Genomic DNA, 22,259 nt, shown 5'->3' on the forward strand with positions numbered 1-22,259 from the left:
TATTTAATATATTCATTCATTTTCCCTCCCAAGATAGTGTTTATTGAGGACTTGATGCTAATAGTACTGCTCACAGAAAGGAGGGGGAGGTCATTGCAGCATCTGTACTGCTTGCTGATCAGTCATCACAAATAATGTTCAGACAGATAATGCTTATTATACTGAGGATAAACAGAATATAGCATAGGCAGTTGTTTTTCATCTAGTCCGCAAGCTGGATGCCTTCTGTCTTTATTCCTGAACTTTCCCTCCAGCTCTGTCAATTCTGCTAATTTTCAATGCACATTTCATAAATTACCTTTTAGTTTAAAAATAAAATTAATAACAAGTGGACTTAGAAACTATCAGATGTTACATGAATATTAAAGATCAGTTAATCATTTGCTTTTGTCTTTCGTTCAGGTGCCACACAGCTTTCTTGTGGTAATATTCTGGGCGGTAACTAGAGCCAGGGATATGGCAGCTAGCTGCCTGTTTGTGCTGCAGAAGTACCCACATCCTCATTAGAACAGGGTTGAAAGGTTAAGTTTTTAACTGACTGTAATTTACTTCTTGGATCTTCCTTTTAGAAAAAAAAACATAAGAAAGACAATAGTAAACTAACCTAGTCCTGTTTTGGTTACTTTCTAAATGTGTAAGTATTTAAATAGCAAAACTTTAGTCTTGTGGCTCTTTCAGTGACAAAATGTCACTGAAATTAAATCCCAAATACTCGAAATCATTTATTTTCTTTAGTAGCCTGCTCCATGATCCATTACTTTGCTGGAGGCCAAACAACACTCCTGAGTCCTTAATGCTGTGCTAATACAAAAATATTATAATATGTTCATGTGCTTGTTCCTTCCTTTCTCTGACAGCTGACTTCACATACTGATCACAAAGGCATCTATTAGTATTCTCCTTCTAGAAACTGTGCCTTGTTTGATAAACTGGTGGTGATTTCCCATAGAATGGTTTGTAGGGGGCAGATGAAGCCCTGAGTAAGTCCTGAGGGAATGTGTGTTTTGATATGGCATTCCATTTTTAGAAATAGTTTATAAGTTCATTGTTAGCGTATGGTGGAATTCTTCTTGAAGATATTTTTGCCATTTCATAGACATCAAATGAGACTTTCAATAAATTTTTCACTTCTAATAATTCCTAACAGGATTATCATTGGAAACCCACATTGCTGTTTTTCTTTTCATTTGAAGATGTTTTCTAGCATTTTACATAATTACCCAAACACAGAACTCCCATGATATCCTTCATTAGACAAATAGAGGAACTGTCCCATCCATACTGGGGAAAGTTACTCACTGATTTAAAAAATGAGTCATGAAGCTATGAAGTCATAGATGACATTTGAGCTCATATTAAGTGAAAAAAAACCAGGCTGAAGACTATATTCTCTATAATTACAAATGTTGTAAAATAGCCGGAGAGGGACCTTGGCAGGTGACGGCTGTGGGCAGAAGACAAATTGCCTTGCAGACAGAGCTTGAGTGTGGAGTTTATTGAGATAAAGGGAATTGGAGAAGGAAGAGAGAATGGGGGGGAGAGAGAGAGAAAGAGAGACAGAGACAGAGAGATGTAGGGGGCAGAAAGAAGCAGAGACCTGCTTGCCTCTTCAGAAGAACAGGAATAGGTAGGGTTTGTCTCTTAAAGGGACCTTTGCACCTGCATAGAGTCAGTATGCTGCTTGCCATACACGGAGGGGTGAGGCACTGTGACAGGTTTGCAAGGGGCAGGACCAAGGTGTGCTTGGATGATAACATCTCTCCCTTCTTGCTTATGAAAAAGGTGAGGAGTTAGCTGTGGCTGGTTAAGAGAATGGGGCATCAAGTTCTTAGGACTGCTTTCTGCTGACCTGGAGGGTGTCATCCATCTTTGGGGGAACCTGAAAAAGTTAGGGTACTGCCATGTCCTGGGGTAGCTGGTTGTTTCTCTGCTGTCCAGGCTCTATGGAACAGTTTGGTGCCTCTTAAACATGGCAGGATGTCAGCAGAGTAGAGGACAAGGTTAAGTTTAGGGCAAGCAATTTTTTCTTAGGTCCTGATAATTGAAGGAGAGGGTGTTAGAACCAGGGAATGGTGGGGAGGCTTTGCTTATTGATTGGCAGTACTTATCTGGAGTGCATCAGATCTAAGTTGACTTCCTGGAACTTATAAATATCTTTTGAGTTTGTAAAAACACAAGTTTTAGACACATAAAATAACCAAAGGGAATTTAAAATTATGATTTTGTATTTATGATAGTGATAGTACTCTGCCAGAGCTATATTAATAGCTTATCATAATTTTATTGATGAATGTTAAGGCTATGGATAGTAGCATAATGAGAGAGAAATCTGATAACTTTATCTGTATACCTTTAGTCACTTTCATACACTCTGGAACATTCTTAAATCCTCACATCTTAAGCTTTCATGTCTTTACATAAATAAACCTTAAACCACTTGTTCTTTCCTCAGTACTATAAAATCACCTTAATTCTTAGGAGAAATCTGTTTTGGAAGTTTATTTCTTATCTGAACCTGGTAGCCAGGTAAATTGTGTCTAGAAGGAGGTATAATGAATAGAACTCATTAGGACTGTTTAAAATATTTTTCATAACAGTAAGTACATGTATGCATACCCACAGTTGAATTTAAGTTGTACACTCACATGCTTACATACATATAGAGTTAAAGCTGCTTACATTCACACATAAAGTTAAGTCATGAATAATGAGCGAGAGGAAGCTAGCTTTTCCAGGTCTGACTTTCACTTTGCAACAATCAGACATGGCATTTAAAGAAAGAGAGAATAGATAGACATGCACAGGTCTTTGGAGCAAAGCAAAAAGTGGAAGATCAAAGCTGCCAGTGAACAAGAAAGCAGATTTGTTGTGGGTGGAGGAGAACAGATCTCTTACTGGCTGGTAGGGTCCTGGGTGAAATCAACACCTCAGCAGTCCCTGCCTAGGCGTACTATCACGCAAACATGATACACATCACATAGTTAGTATAGGAAGAAATTAGAGACAGAGACATAGGTAAAAGACAAGAGGGGACGAAGCATAAGGGCAGCTGGCACCAGGTGACGTAACTGCTCCGGCTGTGGGGGAGGCTGCTGCTGCTGCTGCTGCTGCTGCTGGTGCCTTCGGCAAGGGATGGAACCCAGGAGTCTGTGGCTCCTTCCTATCCCAGTTGCTACCTGGAACTGAGGGGTGCAGGGGCAGCTGGTCATGTGGCTCCCTTTAGTAAAGATGGCAGTTAAGACATCTGACCTGCCCTTAGCCAAAATGGCGCCTGCCTATCTGTTGTAACTTCTTCTATTTACCAGTCCACTGGTAGAGAAGTTAGAAAGGTTCCATAAAAGTTTGGGATATAGTTTCATCAATTTGGTTTCCGGTGGGGGAGGCAGGAAGGTCCAGGGGCCTCTTACAAATGAAGATTAGCAATGAAGATCTGCAATGCTGTCACAAGCCATTAACTTGTTAACTACAAAATAATGAAGGCCGAGGACGTGAAACCCAAAGGACCCAGAGCCCGAAGGCAGGAAGGCGAATGAGGACCATAGTCTAAAGACACAAGCCAAAGGAGGGTCGTAGCCCGGAGGCACAAAGCTGAAAGGACTCATAGGTCAGAGAAGCAATAGCACCACTCAGTAGGGCGGTGCTAGGGCACTAGGCCCGAAAGCCTCTCTCACGGGAACTTTACTACTGAAAAGGACCAGCTGTAGCCCAGAAGGCAGTGGCTGGAGGGAAGGTGGGGGGCTCACCAGTTGTAGTCAGTGTTGTGCCGAATCCCAGCAGATGGGGACTTGGAAATTGGGCTGTTGCTTCAGGTCCAGGATCCCCCATGTCTCAGGCAGTCCCCTCAAGGATGGGAGGCAACACGGAGAGAGCCTGGTCGAATCAAGCACCAAATGTTATAAAACACTGGGAGAAGCACCTTGACAGGTAAGGGCCGAGGGCAAATATGCCTTGTAGACAGCTTGAGTGTGGAGTTTATTGAGATAAAGGGAATGGGGGAGGGAAAAGAGAATGGGAGAGAAAGAGAGAGATGTAGAGAGAGGGGAAGAGAAAGAAGGAGAAAGAGGAGGGAGAGGAGGAGGAGGAGGAAGAGAGAGAGAGAGAGAGAGAGAGAGAGAGAGAGAGAGAGAGAGAGAGAGAGAGAGAGGTGCATACCTGTTTGCCTCTTCAGAAGAACAGCAGGAAGAGAACGAGAGTAGGCATGACTTGTCTCTCTCTTTTTTTTAATTAATTAATTAATTTTTTTATTAAAAATTTCTGTCTCTTCCCTGCCACTGCCTCCCATTTCCCTCCCCCTCCCCCAATCAAGTCCCCCTCCCTCGTCAGCCCAAAGAGCAATCAGGGTTCCCTGCCCTGTGGGAAGTCCAAGGACCACTCACCTCCATCCAGGTCTAGTAAGGTGAGCATCCAAACTGCCTAGGCTCCCACAAAGCAAGTATGTACAGTAGGATCAAAAACCCAGTGCCATTGTTCTTGAGTACTCAGTAATCCTCACTGTCTGCTATGTTCAGCAATTCTGGTTTTATCCCATGCTTTTTCAGACCCAGGCCAGCTGGCCTTGGTGAGTTCCCAATAGAACATCCCCATTGTCTCAGTGTGTGGGTGCACCCCTCGCAGTCCTGAGTTCCTTGCTCGTGCTCGCTCTCCTTCTGCTCCTGATTTGGACCTTGAGATTTCTGTCTGGTGCTCCAATGTGGGTCTCTATCTCTGTCTCCTTTCATTGTCTGATGAAGGTTAATATTCAGGAGGATGCCTATATGTTTTTCTTTGGGTTCTCCTTCTTATTTCGCTTCTCTAGGATCACTAATTATAGGCTCAAGCCAGACTCAAAAAGAGGAACATGGGATGTACTCACTCATATTTGGTTTCTAGCCATAAATAAAGGACATTGAGCCTATAATTAGTGATCTCTCTCTTTTTTTTAACTAAAGCTAAAACTTTTTTTTGAGCTCTACATTTTTCTCTGACCTCCCCTTCAACCCTCACCCAAAGTCCCCATGCTCCCAATTTACTCAGAAGATCTTGCCTTTTTCTACTTCCCATGTAGATCTATGTATGTCTCTCTTAGGGTCCTCATTGTTGTCTAGGTTATCTGGAATTGTGATTTGTAGGCTGGTTTTCTTTGCTTTATGTTTAAAAACCACTTATGACTGAGTCCATGTGATAATTGCCTTCCAGTGTCTGGATTACCTCACTCAAAATAATGTTTTCTAGCTCCATCCATATGCCTGCAAAATTCAAGATTTCATTATTTTATGGAGGGTTGGCATTAGCTCCTTTTTGAAAGTCTGCTAAAATTCTTCTGTGTTAAAAATATCTGACCCTGTTTTTTGGGGGCTTTTTTTGTATTTTGTTTTTTGTGGTTTTTCCCTTCCTTCCTTTCTTCCTTCCTTCCTTCCTTCCTTCCTTCCTTCCTTCCTTTCTTTCTTTCTTTCTTTCTTTCTTTCTTTCTTCCTTCCTTCCCTTTTTTTCCTGAGGGGTTATAGGTCCATGTACACTGTTTCCATGTTCTTGATTTAGCTTCCTTAGGAATGTCTATCAAGAAAATGGTCCATTTCTTTTACATTTTCCAATTTCGTGGAGTACAGTTTTTTAAAGTATGACCTAATGATTATTTGGATTTTTTTGGTATCTATTGTTATGTTTTACTTTTTGTTTCTGATTTTGTTAATTTGAATATTCTTTCTTCTTTTATATAGGTTGGATAAAGACGTGTCTCTCTTGTTGATTTTCCCAAAGAACAAACTCTTTGTTTCTTTTATTTTTTCTTGTGTGTGTGTGTTGTTCTCTTTGTTTCTATTTTACTGATTTTAACCCTCAGTTTGACAATTTCTTGCCATCTATTCCATTTTGGCATGCTTATTTCTTTTTGTTCTCAAACTTTCAGGTTTGCTGTTAATTTGATGGTATGAAATTGCTCCAATTTTTTAAAAAACTTCATTACTTTTTAAATTATTTCTTTCTTTCTATGACTGTCTATACACATTTTATTGTTAAAATTGAGCTATACATTTTTCTTCACTCTTCTTCCTTCCTCCCCTCTTTAGACACTTAGTCTAGCATGGCATCAGTGGTCTCTTAGAGTTTGTAGAACATCTGCCCACGCCCTTATGGCTTATAGAATCTCCATCAAGAAGTTTGGTATAATACTAATAAGTCTGCTCTTATAAGTCTTTTTTTCCTTGCAGCTTTTAATATTCTTTATTTTTTCTGTAATATTTAGTGTTTTAATTATTATGTGGGAAGTGGACTTTTCTTTTCTGGTCCAATCTTTTGATGTTCTTGTACCTTTATAGGTACCTTTTTAGATTAGAAAATTTTTTCTTCTATGATTTTGTTGAAAATATTTTTTGGACCTTTGAGCTGGGATTCTTCTCCATCTATTCCTTTTATTTTTAGTTTTGATCTTTTCAAATTTCCCAGATTTTATGGATGTTTTGTGACAAGAATTTTTTAGATTTAACATTTTTTTGACTGATGTTTCTGTTTCTTCTATCATATCTTCTTCTCTTAAGATTCTTTCATCACTTTGGCAAAGATTGTCTCTTAATTTCTGTTCACTTACCTAGATTTTTCATTTCCAGAATTCCCTCAATTTGTGTCTTCTTTATTGATTCTATTTCCATTTTAGGCCTTGAACTGTTTTGTGCATTTCCTTTAACTTTTTTTTATTATTGTTTGTTTTGACTTTCTTTAAAGAATGTACTAGTTTCTTCCAGAGTTTTGTTTATTTTCCACTTGCTTTATTTAATTTTCCTTTAAGGACTTCTGTCATCTTCATTAAATTGGTTTTAAGGTCTTTATCTTGTGTTTCAGCTGTGTTGAGATATTTAGCTCTTTCTGTAGTAGGATAGTTGGGCTCTGATGGTGCTAAATTGCTTTGACTGGTGTGGATTATGTTTCTAATACTGACATCTAGCCATCTGGGTTTGGGGTGATTACAGGTCTAGGTGCCAATTACTGCGTTTTCCTTCGTTTCTGTTTCTTCTCTGGTGTTCTGGTCTGTGTGACCTGTGTTTGAGTAAAACTGTTCCTTCCAAGCTGGGGACTGGACTTTTGAAGGTGATCTGGCCTCATGTGGAGCGGGGGATCTCTACCTGAGTTGTGGGCTGGGGCATAGTGATAAGGAGGAGAGGGGAACTGGGGAGTGTCAGGGGAGGGGAGCACTGAGAGTGGAGAGGTCTACAGAAGGGTAGCCTACCTGGGGTTCTGGTGGCCTAGACTCTGATCTACCACGGAGTCTCTACCTGAGTTCGGGGCTGGGGCACGGCAATAAAGAGGAGAGATGGAACTGAAGTCAGTGTCAGGAGAAGAGGTCACCAAGAGAACAAAGGAGGTCCAAGGGCCAGCAGTCTACCTGAACTTCTGGTGGCTGGCATAACCTTTGGTTGAGCACTGAGTCTCCACCTGAGTTTATCTACTGTTCTGGCAGGTGTGGCCTCTGCTTGAGCAGAGGATGCAATACATCAACAAGGGCAAGGATGAAGGGGTGGTGGAGGATTGTGTCTGTGGGAACCAAGGGAGTGGGGAGGCTCTGAGGATGGATGACCTACCTGTTTTGTTTTGCTTTGTTTTTCTCCATCAAGTCCCGTTTTAACATTTCAAATTTGTGTGCACGTTAGCCTTCTTTCCATCCTGGTGACAAAATTCCCGAAGCTTGTCAGTGTCCAGGACTTGAAAATAGATTGCCATACAGCTTCACTTCAGTCCATGCTCAGCTGGCTCTGGAGTTTGGGAACTGGTTTGAGCAGAGCGTGATGAGCTTGGAATCTATAGTAAAAGAGCCTGCTATCTCCTGGCAGCCAGGAAACAGAGAGAGAGAGGAAGGGCCTGGTGACCTCCTCCTGCTGGTGAACCACATCGCCCCACAAGTCACCACCTCCCAGTCTCCATCACTGGGCTGTAATACATTTAGATATGAATATATCAATGGATGAATGCATTTATGAATCTGGAGCCATCATGACCCACCACATTCCAAAGTCTCATATCTATGTACTGCTGTACCGAGGACCAAACTGTCCACAGGAACCTCAGAGCATTTCACATGCAGGCCCTAACACTGCATGAACATGGAGATGGATGTGCTCCTAAAAGGTGTTTGTCAAAAGCCTTTGTAGCCATAAATAGCAGAAACCCCATGGCATGGCATTTTGTGAGAAGAGAGTGCTTGCTTCCCCTAACCCAGGAATAAGTGAGTTGATGTAACTGCTCCTAAAATAAACTTCAAATCTGCCCATGAGAATGACTCTCCTGGGCTTTAAATGGAGAAAATTTGTAAAGTTGCTTGTTGCAGATGACATAGATTCCAGCACTTTTCTCTCAGGCGACCTGAGGACTAGTGTTAGCTGAGTGTTTTAGTGTCTTTAGTATTAAGTTGTTACATGGTCTTAGGAAGGGAGTTTGTAGTGGAATATTATTTTAAGATGTTTTCCATTTGTTTACATTGTGGAACGTTTGTTTAATGATGCAAATGTATGTTGTAATCTTTTATGTTGCATTTGTTGAACTCTGTGAAGCTGTGTTACTTTGCCTGTCTAAAACACCTGATTGGTCTAATAAAGAGCTGAACGGCCAATAGCTGGGCAGAGAAAGGATAGGCAGGGCTGGCAGGCAGAGGGAATAACAGAGGAGAAGAAATCTGGGAAGAGAAAAGAAGGATCAAGAGCAAGAAAAGCCACCAGGTACACAGCAAGACATGGAGTAAGAAATAAATAAAGGTATATAGAAATAAAGAAAGATGAAAGTCCAGAGGCAAAAGATGGGATAATTTAGGAAAAGCTGGCTAGAAACAAGCCAAGCTAAGGCTGGCAATTATAAGAAAAAAATAAGCCTCCATGTGTTCTATCTGGGAGCCGGGTGGCAGGCCCGCAAAAGAGAAAAAGAATAAAACAACCAACAGCAGGAACTCACGTCAGGTTTCTTTTTAATGCTTGTTTTGTTTTTATGCATTTAAAATTTTTTCATACAACATAATTTTATCACTTTCTATCCCCTCTAAACTCCATGTTATTCTTTCTTTAAAATTAAATAAAGTAAACCGTAATAGAAAAGCTAATTACAATTAATTGATACTGGAAGAGGGAAAAATCAGTTTTATTCAATGAAGTGACACTGAATTTATCAACCATACTCTTGAGCAGGCCACATACTCAGAAGTAGTTGGCCAACACAGGATGGTTTCCTTGTAAATGGATTGGAAAGAATCTTCCCCGTTATTTTAAAAATCTATGGATGCATTAACAGTTCATAAAAAAGGATACAAGTTTGCACCAATGCTTGATATTTTTGTTATTAATAAGTCTCTGAGTCCCCTCCCTCAACACACACATACACCCTCATCACTTCTAACAAAGAGAGAGCCAGTAGTTGAGGCCTTTTGAGTCTATGGTAATATAAAATAATATTTAGTAAATAACTTAAACACAGTCAACAGAAATTTATTTAGTCTTTTGAAATAAGTCCAACAGATGCCTTCATTCAGAATTTATATTCATTTTCCTGTGTTCGCAAAGCTAAATGCTTATAATCTACTAAGGCAAAAGAAGAAAACAGTGCACCATGAGAATCAAGCCAGCTGAATCTGGTGTAGATCACTGAATTAATAATAAGCCACCATGTCCAGCGAAGGTCAAATAAAAAAGGAGACATCTAGCATAGATACAAACCCTGGTATCCTGGACTCCTAGGCCCGAATTTTCAGTCCCAGATCATCTGTGTCCTGTTTTGCTGACAAGAATATCAGAGCAAAGACTAGAGTGTGTCCTGGTATGAAATGTTGATATGTATGGACTTTTGGTAGCAAATTAGCAGGCCATCTTACAATAATTACTTTCAAAGAAGAACCTAGGATATGTCTTTATAGATATTTTATGCAGTATACTTGAGATCTTGAAGACTATGTTCATAAATTATTTATTTGTATAACTTTGAACACATCATGCAGGGTGAATGCTGTGGGACAATGATTTCAGGTGTGTCTCTGTGGGCACACCATGAAGTGTGTCTCTGTGGGTACACCATGCAGTAGGAGGATGATTTCAGGTGTGTCCCTGTGAACACACCATGCAGTGAGAATGCTGTGGGTAGATGATTTCAGGTGTGCATTTGGAAGGAACTATGATGCCCATGTGTGGTATTGATTTATTTTTAAAGAAATAGCTTCATAATTTCCTTAAACCAAGGACATTCATTAAAAATAGGTTTTTTTTTCCTTCCACATATAGGTATCAGTTCACAATGACAGTGCCCAAGTGCCACTTCTCTTTTAGATAGAAAACCAAAAGACATAGTTGTCCTCCTCATTTGAATTATTTGAATCACTGCCAGAGAAAGTGTCTCCAGTTGAGCCTGGTGACTGTCATTTTCATTGTTATACTTAGGGCTCCATGCGTTCAGCATGCTGAACGGTGACTGGTGTACTCGGGACTGTATCTGTTTTTCCTTTGCTTGAACTGATTCATTTACATGCAATATAAGTAATATGAAACTAGAACAATATTCCTGAAATAATCACACTAGCTAACATTCGAAACCATTTGCACTATGCCAGCTATTTTGCTAAGTCCTTTATGTGTATTTGCACTGTGGAAAAATTTTCATTGTTTTATTCATTTTGCTTTCACGCCTTTTTAGTGCTTTCAAAGTTATGAATTTCATGGTAAGTTTTAGTTACAATAAAAACTTCACCCGTGCTTGTTGATCTCATGTGTACACATAATGTCAGCTTGGTCTGAACAATATGTCCAAAGGATAATACAGCTGATGAAACTTCCAAACTTTTAAACTGAGCATTGACTGAACACAGATGTCCTCTCAATGAAGGAAAAGCGGGGGAACCATGTGAACCTGATGAATAGTTACTGTGCTGCAATTCTGCTTATCGTCTTTGTAAGAACGGACTCAGAATGAACTGTCCACACTCTGGGACGATCCAGCTGCTTGCTGAATCAATTGCATTTAATTAGCTCATCTGATGTTGATTGAATTCGAGGTTTCCATGACTGGATTCCCGAAAAAAAATTGAATTATCAGCATTCTTCTCATTTAGAAATATTTGAATTTAAAGTGATGAGAGATTTTTATATCAAATCATTCCTATTATGTTGTGTTCACAATCCACCTAGGGCATGTTCTCTGATTCTGCCACAGTCTGGGGAAATCAGCCTCCCATGAGATCAGTAGTAGGCAGCAATAATTCAGTGACCACGCAGGCAGTGAGTATTTACCATTTAGGTATTGGGATGGAAGAAGCAAAGGAAAGGATGTCTATACACCTAAGAAGTCAGATGTCTCTGTTTCTCTTTGAACACAAAGGCCCATGACTTTCCCAGATAATAATAATCAGTTTATTCTTGAGAGAGAGAAGCAAAGATGAAGAATCGTGGCAAACTGTGTGTTTGTCTTGATTCTATCGCTTACCAGCTTTCTTGTCTTAAACTATTCACTAAATTTCTCTTGTTTCCTGTTCCCTCCTGTTTAAATGAAGTAATATAGTAACCTTGGAGAAGTTATTGTTTCTCAGTAATTCCGAAAATCCGATTTCCAATTTTGTGTTCATTTCTTCAGTAGGTGGGGAGGGGCAGGGGCTATATGAGACAGTATATAAGAACAAGTTGTGGCCCGTAGGTCTCTCCTTCCACCATGCAGGTTCTGAGAATTAAATGCAGGTTGTCGTGATTGGCAGCAGCAGCCTTATCCTGCTAGGCTGTATTACCAACCATCTTCCTAATTATTGAAAAAGTTTATTTCACTCAATGATAAAAGAAATCAATATGGATGATATAGATGCAAATATAAACATACATATACATTTTGAGAAATCAGTTAATTATCAGTTCTCATAAAATTGAGTAAAAATCATTTTCAGTTCTGTAAGTTGCCAGTTTGTCCTTTGCCAAGCAGAAATTTCTCAGTTTCGTGATATTCCGTCTATTAATTATTTTTGTTGTTGCATGTGCTAATGGTGTTCTGATCAGAAGGTCTTTTCCTGAGGCAATGACTTCAAGGTTATTCTCAACTTTCTCTTCTATCTGTACACTGGCTGTTTTTATGTCAACTTGACACAAGCTTGAATCATCAGAGGGAGGCAGCCTCAATTGAAAAAATGCCTGTTTAAGACAGAGCTGTAGGCAAGCCTGTGGCGACATTTTCTTAATTAGTGATTATTGGGGACTGGGTGCCCATTGAGGGTGTACATCAGCAGGATGGTGGTCCTGGGTTCTGTAAGAAAGAAGGCTAAGAATGAGGGGCAAGCTAGTAAGCAGCACTCCCCCAGGGCCTCTGCATCAGCTCCTGTCCCCAGGTCTCTGCCCTGCTGGAGTTCCTGTCTTGACTTCCTTTGATGATGAACTGTGATGTCAAAGTGTAAGCAAAACAAGCCCTTTCCTTCCCCAAGTTTCTTCGGTCATGGTGTTTCATTACAGGAATAGAAACCCTAAATAAGACAATCAGGTTCATCATATCAGATTTTATGCTGAGGTCTTTGATCCATTTGGAGTTAAGTTTTGTGCAGGATGGTGAGTATAAATTCATTTTTGTTTTTCTGCATGCAGCACTCCAGCTTGACCAGCAGAACCCTTTGCTGAAGATGCTGGTTTGTTCTTTTTTCCACTATGTGTTTCTGCCCTCTTTATCAAAAATCAGGAATCCATAGGTGTGTAGACTTATATCTGGGTCTTCAGTTCCATTGATCAACGTGCATTTTGTGCCGATACCATGATTAAATTTGGCCTTGTCCTCTGCTCTGCCAACACCCTGCCAGGTCCAAGAGGCACCAGACAGTTTTACAGAGCCTCAACAGCTGTGATGCAACCTGATACATTAGGAAGTAGCCAGCTCCCCAGTTTTCTCGGCTCGCCCCCCAAGATGTGGATGCCCACAAATCAGCAAGAAGCAGTCTTGAGATCTTGGCACCCCATCATGTCTCACTTTAATTTCCTCTCCTTTTTATAAGAAGCAAAAGGTGAGAATGTTAAGAGTCAGACATTATGCTGGCCTGTCTCCTGGTCCTGTCACCAGGCAGGATGCACTCACTCAAGCCACAGCTACTACATCACTACATAGTCTGTGAGTCACTAAGTAGTCTGTGTACATGTGCTATGTCCCCACCCCGTTTAAGAGACAAGCTCCTCCCATTCCTACTTTCTTTCCTGCAGCTCCTCTGAAGATGCACGCAGGTCTTTCTCTCTCTCTCTCTCTCTCTCTCTCTCTCTCTCTCTCTCTCTCTCTCTCTCTCTCTCTGTCTTCCCAGGAGGCTGCTCTGTGCCCATCTTCTCTCCCTTTGCTCCTCCCTCCACATCAGCGAGGTCTGCATGGCATGTCTGTCTCTCACCCACTGTGAGACTTCTTGGACATGCCAAGGTCCCTCTCACGCCATATCCTAACACTAATTACGCAGCACAGGGCATATGGAAGATGCCCAGATCCAGACTAGATCTGCTGTAGTTATCAGGAGGTCCTCTTTTTAAAGGCTTCCTGAAACATGCTGTTTGTTTTCAGTCATAACAGGCAAGGTATGAATGTGTCTGTACAATTTACATATTTTGCCCATGATAGTATTTGGATTGCTAATAAATATATCTTGCCCCTGTTCAGTGTTAGCAGTAAAGCTATAGAGTTTACCAGATAAAAACCATCAGATTTCAGTTTCTTTGAGTACAGTGCATCAGCATATCTGTGACCTGCCATCTCCTCAATAGTGAAGATGTCGATTTCTGTCAGTCTTGAGGCCTTATATACTGACTTTGGTGTGGTTGCAGTTCATCTTGTGACTGAGTGACAACCGGCGTGATCCAGGCCAACTTCATTCATGGACCATGATTTTAGAACTCAGTTTGTGTCATTTCCATATGAATAAAGAAAGAATAATGTGTCATAAATTCACAGCTTCCTCTGTGGTAGGCACTGCAAGCTGACTGCATTTCCACAAAAATGGGTTTTCAATTAGAAAGATTTGTGGCTGTGGCAACACATTACCAGCCAAGAGTAAACTGTGAAGACTATAAATCTCAGTCTGGCCAAGGCTCTCCCAGACACAAGACAGTGTGAACCAAACATGAGTCTGAGCTGTGTTTTCCTACTCCTCAGCGGAACAGTCTCCCAGGCATTGGCAGAATGTTGTGGCCATATGGTTTTATGTGTGTGTTTTGTCTCTAAATGTCTAACTTTGAACTTGCTTGAAGTGTTTAGCTTATGGTAGATATTCTTTCTAACAAGTACAATTTTTAAATGTCCATAACTAACATGTAGAAATATTTACTCAAGACCAATTCTCCTTGCTTTCAGCACTGTAACAGTAGATCATTTGTGTGTAGTTTTTGAGGAACATCTTAGTTTGTGCATTCTTATACCTGTGTTTATTTGGGACATCAGTGCTAGTCTTTACAATAGAGTTGCCACAGAAAGGAAGACACAATATCTGTTTGCGCACACACTGCAGTTTACCTTATCAAGAACATCAGCCCTAAAATATAGGACCTTTGTTCTCATGATGGCCCCTAGCTGGTCTGTAGACAGCATTTCACAAGCTCAGCTGGTCTGGGCAGCTGAGTTTTCCCCTAGTCCACCAGCGTGTTCTTCCTACTGTTAGCGGTATCTGATGATGTTTTTCCTTGGTGCTTTCTAAATTTATTAAACTTAAAACACTGACCTCGGTTTAGTAGTCATGTCTTTTATTTTTATTTTAATAAATATGACCTTTGTAACATTAACAGACTTTCTCTTGTCTTGAGAGAACTCACTGTGTAGACCAAGACTTGCCTTGAGTTCTCAGTGATGCTTCCCAAGTCTTGACTGCCTGTTGCCACAGCTGGCCCTGAACTTAAAAGATGATGTGCTGTGATGTTAGAGAGAAATAATATTACATTTCTAAATGTGGTGATAAAGTAGCAAAGTGGTAATTCCATAGGAGTACATGGCGAAAATGAAGGCTTGCAGCCAGTGCAGAAATTTTAAAGGTGTGTTTGGTGAGGGGAGGAAAGCATTGTTCATCATCTCTTTTTATTAAGCTTTTAATTTACTTTAGTCACTCTTTCATTCATTTGCTTATTTGTTTATAATATTGAGTATACAGTGGAAGAGGGCACGTGGGTCAAGAGGAAAGGACATGGAGTGTGTTTTAATTTAAAAACAGCGAGGGCAAATCACACAATACAGCAAAATGGGGTTTATTGGGAAAAGGGGAGAAAGGTGGGGTGGCGATTCGAAGGGAGAGGCGCAAAGTCCTTGCAGCCTCTTTGAAAAAGTGGCAGGGAAGGGAAGGGGGAACTGGTGGAGCTTGCTTTTCAAGGAGGCTTAGCACATTCTCACAAAGACATGCTCACAATTATCTAGCAGCCACAGGACCCAGGGCTGGACAGGTATCTGCCTGAATGCTGACAACGTATGCATGCAGGGGATGCTCTTGGTGGCTATAGCGGGGACCCAAGGGACAGGCTAGCATGGTGCCTGAAATGCTAGCAAGCACATGTGGGTCCAAAAGTGGCTGTGGTTAGTGATATAATCTGGAAGATCCCCACGGGATGCCCAGTATAATGACTGAAGGCTGACAGTGTGGACCACATAGTGACTGTTGCTATTTGACAAAGTTCCAGCATTTTGACACTGCAGACCACCCTTCTCCAGCACCGTCTCACTTTCTTTTCTGATGATTTTCAATATTAATGCCTTTCCCTTTGGGAAATTTTGTGTGGGCTTTGGTAGAGGATAAAAATGTATATAATGGTAGCCTCTCTAAACAAAATAATTCTTTGGACAAAATCTGGCCCCACCAAGGACTCAGGAATTCCATTATGCCCGCCTAATTACACCAATAATGGGAAAGTTAGAGATTTACTAGATACACCTGATCCCAAGGATAAAATGCCTACAATTCAGAAGCAGAGCCTGAGGACTTTAAAGGCAAGAGTTCAGTTAATAAGTACAGAGAAATCGGAATGATACTGGTATAGTGGGGAAAGATTAAGATGTCAGGACCTTACTTTTTGAGAGCATTATGAGGGGAACAGGCCTCTATAGTAAGACTAAGAATTTATATTATAGGGTCAGCTCCTCAGAAATCATTTTCCAAGGTCAGGCATTTGGATAAGGGTCTTCATTCCCTTGGGAGGAGCTTATGACACTTCCATTAACATATGACTAGTGCCTATTGTCAAGGTCCTCAACCTCTGACCTCAAGTGACACCCTAGCTCACATGCCCCTTCTCCCCATTTAATCCCATGTGCAACTATACAGTATAAAAGGTATAATCTTTTCTCAATAAAATGCTGCGAGCAGCCATCTGGGTTCAGCCCCTGACAGTGTCTGTCTCCTCCTTCCGTCCTGATTCACCTTCAGATCGTATCTGCCTTCTCTTTCTCTTCCCTGACTCTACACAGCCTCTTTGGGACCTGAATCCCCCGCCTGCAGCAGGTCTCCAGCAGGGATGTCTTCCTATGTTGGGGTAATGGAATTTCTTCTTTTGTATGCTTCAGTTAGTCCAGAGAGACTGGTGTATAGTCCGAGAGGCAGATGGATCTCTGAGTTTAAGGCCAGCCTGGTATTTAACCCCAGTATGAATGAGTTGCAGGCCAGTCTGCTCTGCTTTGACAGTTATGTTTCAAAGACAGCCAGGCAGGGCAGTGTCACGGCTGTCTAAACGCAGATCACGGTCCCTATTAGTGGGGGAACAATCCAACGCTTGGTGAATTCTGCTTCACAATGATAGGAAGAACCAACATCAAAAAATCAAGAAACTGGGTTTGGTATGTAAAACATAATTAATTTTTTAAAAAGCGACATCACTATGAACCCTTGGTCACCACAGATTTTGTTCCTTTGAGTAGCCTTTGGGTTACTTCCTGCAGGTAGTGCAGTTTGGTTTTAAAAAGAACAAATAGAGCATGTCTTTATAATTCTCTTGGCTTGTTGCTATGTGATTTTTTAAAAAGTCTTTTTTTAAACCTTTGCTATTGACATGATTTTTTTTTAATGAAATTCTGAGTTATCCCTGTGGTAACTTTTAAAACCCAAAAGATCAGAAGGATTGTGAGGCCCCGCTTTCACGGTCTGTAGTCATATTGCAAATGAAGGTCAAATGAGCTTTTGCCCTTCTATTCCATGAGAGGTTTTTGTAATGGTTTAGATAAAACGCTGTGGTTCCCCGAGGGGCGCAGTGGGCCATGAGGGGCAGCTGGTCCCAACACCCAAGGTCTCTGTGGGTCTCAGACTGGTGGGTAGCAGCAGGTGAGAGACCTCAGCGGGTCAGCTGGGCAGCCTGTCCCATGAGGAGTTGCAACCAGTGAGAGATAGATAGATGGCATGCAGAGAAAGTGGGTAGAGTTTATTTAGTGGGTTATAGAAGGGGAAGGAAAGGGGGGAAGGGAAGAGGGGGAAGAAGAGAGGCACAGAGAGAGAGCGAGAGGGGGTAAGAAGAGAGAGAGAAAGCAAAAGTTACCTCTTCAGGAGAGAGATGGAAAGAGAGAGCACAGGCTAGAGGAGGCAGGATATCCATTTCCCTCAGCAGAAGGGGAGAGGTGGGCAGAGAGCAGGGCTTGTCTTTTAAAGGGACAGGGTACCCAGGTGACAGATCAGGCCAGCAAATCATAACATTCCTATCTCTTATAATAAAAAGGTGGAAAGTTAGGCACAACAGGTTAAAGGAATTGGGGCAGTGGATTCTCAAGTCTGCTTCCTGCTTATTTGTGGGTGTCATCTTGGGGGGACCTGAGAAAACTGGATGCTAGTCACAACCTGGGGTAGCTGGTCACTTTACTCCTGTCCAGGGTTTGTGGTATGGAACTGTCTGGTATCTCTTGAACCTGGCAAGGTGTTGGCAGAACAGAGGACAAAGCTAAGTTTAGGAAGAAAAAAAAAATCAGGACTAGGAAATTGAGACGATGATTCTGATCTGTTTAAGGTTAATTCTTCAATTTGGCTCCCTGGAACTCACAAAAATTCTCTGGGTTTGTGAAAACTTAAGTCTTAGACATATATTTTGTATAAACAGTAGCATGTTTATATGTAAATATAAATAATAGTAGCATATCAGAATGACTGTGACAGATGATTTTGCAGAATAAAAGGTATTTTTAAGACTATGAAAGGCAGCATGAGAGATTTGACAAATTGTATTTGTCCTCACACCTTTATAACTTGCAGGTACACACCTTAATAACTTGTATTTGTATTTTACTGAAATTTGTTTGGTGAGGTTGTCCTTTTAAACTGACAAGACCTCTCAGCTGGCTAACTGCATCAGAGATCTTTGAGAAGGATAAAATTTTATTTGAGGAGTTATTGATTAAAAAAATGAAAGAGAACTTACTTGGTTGGTACCTAGAGCTACTTACTCCTCAGGGTCCTCCATGGTTGCTGAGTGTTGTATTTTTCTTTTGCTGTTTAGTACAGGAGTTGCCAGGCTTCAAAAGATCTTGAGGACTAAGAAATCTTTAGGAAGGCAAGCCTACCTTGACCTGAGCAGCTAGGCAGTCAATTCCGGTGATTCTGTCCACTGTCTGGAGAGCTTCCATTTAGATGAAAGGCAGTTTTTCCCAGTGATCAGTGCTTGGCAGCTGAAGTGAATTGTGGATGGATGTTGTTTTGTACCCATCTCTCTTCTGTCTTCTTGGGAAGAAACAGAGTGCTGCTGCTAGGAACCTGTCTCTTTTTGTTATGAAAAGTATTTTAATAATTGAGCATTTAAATGTCATATTACCCAGATCTCTGAGCAGCTGAGAGCTGTTTACCGGCTATAGATGAGTCATAACTACAGTATAGAATCTGCCTGGAGAGCTGGGTACATGCTTGATTATACTGGCTCTCAACAAGTAAAATCTATCCGAGTCACGGAACCAATGTAACAGTTTAGATAAGATGGCAGGTCCCCGAGGTGCAGCTGCAGGCCACAAAGGGCAGTCAGGTCCAATGAGGAGCCACTGCGGGTGAGAGACAGAGACAGAGAGACAGATAGGCACGCCATGCAGAGTGCGTCTGGATATAGTTTATTCAGTAAAAGGGAAGGGGGAGAAGGAGAGAGAGGGAGAGAGAGGGAGAGAGAGAGAGAGAGAGAGAGAGAGAGAGAGAGAGAGAGAGAGAGAGAGAGAGAGAGAAACAAAGAAAGCGGGGAGGACAGAAGAAGAGTTTTTAGCCACCTCTTCTGAAGAGAGATGGGGCAGAGAGAACACAGGCTAGAAGCAGAAGGATGATCTGTTTGCCTCAGCAGAAGTGGGTGGGAGTGGGTGGGGCTTGTCTCTTAAAGGGACAGGACAGTCCATAACAGTTTCTCCTCCCTGAGCTCCCCTTAGGACACCTGTGTTACTGTTTGTCAGTTGTACCACCCCAGTCAAACGTGGCACTGTCCCAGGAGCTGGTTGTGCTGGGCTCTAGTACTAAATTCAGGTACTCTCTGCAATAGCACTGATCTTTTTCATTTTGTTGACAATTTCCCCTTTGATTGAAAATAGATCTTGTTCTAATATAATATATGCTGATTATGGTTTCCCCTTTCCACAGCTCCTGTCCAATCCACTCCCTGTTACAAACAGGCTTCTTAGGGTTAATAATAAAATGATAACACAAAACTAACAAGTTGGAATTGATCAAAACAGAAGATACAGAGACCCACTTGTTTGCATGCTCGGGAATGCCATGAAACACTAAACCAGAAGCCATATAGTATAAGAAAAGGTCCTAGTGCAGACTCAGGTAGACCCTCATTTCCCTTTTTGGGTACGGATCTCATTCATATATAAAGTAATACTCCCTTATCTTTGGATGATGTGTGTGTGTGTGTGTGTGTGTTTGTGTGTGTGTGTGTGTGTGCGTGTATGTGGTGTGTTTTATATTTTTGGTTGTGAGCCTAGCCTCTAACGGCTGAGACATCTCTCCAGCCCTGTGGTGTGTTTTACTGTAACTGTTTAGATATCAGATAGGAGTCGAGGCTTGTGCAAATGAAGCTTTTTGGAAGTGACCTGGACACCAGAATTACATTTTAACTGAAAACCTTTACATCCCAGTTTCCCTAGAACATTGTCTTTCTTGCTTTTTAGATCTCATAATTCACTCTTTTCTTTCTTTCTTTCCACATTTCAGGCCATGTTCAGTCTTTGTATGGTGGAGAGTGAAGCCGATGAAGTAAACTTACGAGGCGTGACCAGCCTGGGCTTAAAGCAGGCTCTGGAGTTTGCCTACACAGGACAGGTATGGCACAAATGTGACGTGAGCAGTCATAATCTGAACAAAGCAAAGCTATAAGTCTAACAACATAAATCTCAGTGTCAGACTTCTAGAATTCATGATGGTCTAGGTTCCTCCAAAGGGCTTACCACAGCACACACAGCTTGTGAAGTAGGCTTAGGCAAGTGCCACTCCGTGCCTGCTAGAGGTTCTTGGAAGTTTTCCCACGGTACTGGCATTTCCAAAATGCTTCCCTACAGCCTGATCTTCTAGAGGCATTTCTCAACTGAGGGCCCTTCCTCTGATGATGTAGCTTGTGTCAAGTTAATATAAAATATCCAACACAACAGTATGAAAGCCTCAGGAAGATTGGGAAGTTATTGCAGAAGTAGAACACACACACACAAAAGTGGGGTACATGATCATCAGGGACCACCAACACTGCATTTCATAGCGAGTGTGTTATTTGGTTCTTGAAGAATCTGGGAAGGTTTATATTTCTTCTGAATTTTCTTTAATTGATTATTAGAATGTATGATATTTGGGATTGAAGAGATGGTTCAGCAGTTAGGAACTCTAGGTGCTCTTCTAGAGGACCCAGGTTCAGTTCAATTCTCAGCACCCACATGACACCTCACAACTCTAGTCCTAGGGGATGATTCAATGTCTTCTTCTGGTCTCCATGGGCATCAGGCATACAAGTGGTACTCAGAAAGACATGAAGACAAAATACTATACATGTAAAAAAAATTAAGAATGATGTTGTTCAGTCTTTTTTTAATTCAGTAGATTTTGTGATGTATGTCTTAGAGTGATTAAGAGAAATCTGTCATTTAGAATGTAAATAAAAGTGGCAAATGCTGCATGCATTGAGTAAAAGGAGCAAAGGAGGAAAGAGGATGTTGTATGAAAATTCAAGGTTAGTCTAGTCAAATTTCATATCTTAGAAAGTTAAGGCAGGCAGTTATTATACAGAATTGCCAAACATTTTTTAGTGAAGTTAGTAAGTAATATATTTATGCTTTTTGATTCACACATATAAGCTAATATATTAGTTCTAAATCATTTCCCGTCTACATTTATCTCTTAACAACATTGTCAAATCTGCATTTTCCGTCTCTTATGTAAAGTCAATAACCCACACTTCATGGAGAGAAACTGAGGCTTGGCACTGCGTGGCAGGGTCAGAGTTTCTGAAGAGAGGCCCAGGTGAGGGTTCAGCCTCAGTTGTAGTGAACACTCCTAGATATTTGAGATGGCAGGACTGTGGAAAGACAGTGGCAGGTAGGGAGTGGAATCTGCCTGAACCTATAAGACAAGCGGTGTGTGCTGCAGATGGTGGAGCCAGGGTGGAGGAGCTGTCCAAGCTCTTTGGAGCTCAGAAGATACTGAGCGAGTCCAAGATCTTGGGCACTGAGCTACAGGATTGGATTTACACTACAGGAATTTGGTTTCATTTTGATCCAATTGTTACTGTACCCTGTTTTTGCTCTCTGGAAGTAAGTAAGTTATTTTTTTATTTTACAGGAATCCATAGTTGAGGCACTTTGGAGTGATGGAAACTTTAAAAAGACTGAAATTTTAAAGTATGACTTGTAAAGTTATGCTATGTTTTATATTGTGATATTAAATGAGATCTTGAGGGGAGGAAAAAGAAAGGAAAGGTCATGGTTTACCAGTGAGGAGGGTTTGTTTCACGTGGACAAGAGATCAGTTGTAGTGGTTGATTTTTGTCAACTTGATACAAACTAAAGTCATTTGGGAAGAGTGAACCTTAATTGACAAAAGGCCTCCCTCGCATGGTTCTGTGAGGGCACCTTCTTCATTAGTAATTAATGTGGAAAGGCCTAGTACACTAGAGTAAGTAGTGCCTCCTCTGATTAGTTGGTTCAGGGTGCAAAGGTGGTGTTTAAAAAGCAGGTTAAGTGAGCCATGGAGAGCAAGAAAACCAGTAAGCATTATTCCTTCTTGGTCTCCGCGTCATTTCCTACCTCCAAGCTCCTTCCTTGAGTTCCTACCCTGATCTCCCTCTGTGATGGGCTGTAAACTGTAAGATGAAATAACCTTTTCCTCCCCAAGTTGCCTTTAGTCATGGTATTTGTCACAG

General features: G+C 41.2%; 1 protein-coding gene across 2 annotated transcripts in view; it reads left to right on the forward strand.

Moving 5' to 3' along the window:
- The window catches only part of Klhl32 (kelch like family member 32), a 199,357-nt gene that overhangs the window by 59,823 nt on the left and 117,275 nt on the right, over positions 1-22,259 (forward strand). Inside the window, exon 4 of one of the 2 annotated variants that reach the window (XM_075971301.1) lies at positions 20,069-20,176. In XM_075971301.1, the coding sequence (XP_075827416.1) occupies positions 20,069-20,176 (108 nt within the window). Of the gene's footprint in view, positions 1-20,068; positions 20,177-22,259 lie in introns of those variants that run through there. The other variant, XM_075971303.1, reaches the window with a different exon arrangement.

The sequence above is a fragment of the Microtus pennsylvanicus genome, chromosome 5, assembly GCF_037038515.1.
Source record: "Microtus pennsylvanicus isolate mMicPen1 chromosome 5, mMicPen1.hap1, whole genome shotgun sequence".
In the NCBI taxonomy this organism is placed as follows: Eukaryota; Metazoa; Chordata; class Mammalia; order Rodentia; family Cricetidae; genus Microtus; species Microtus pennsylvanicus.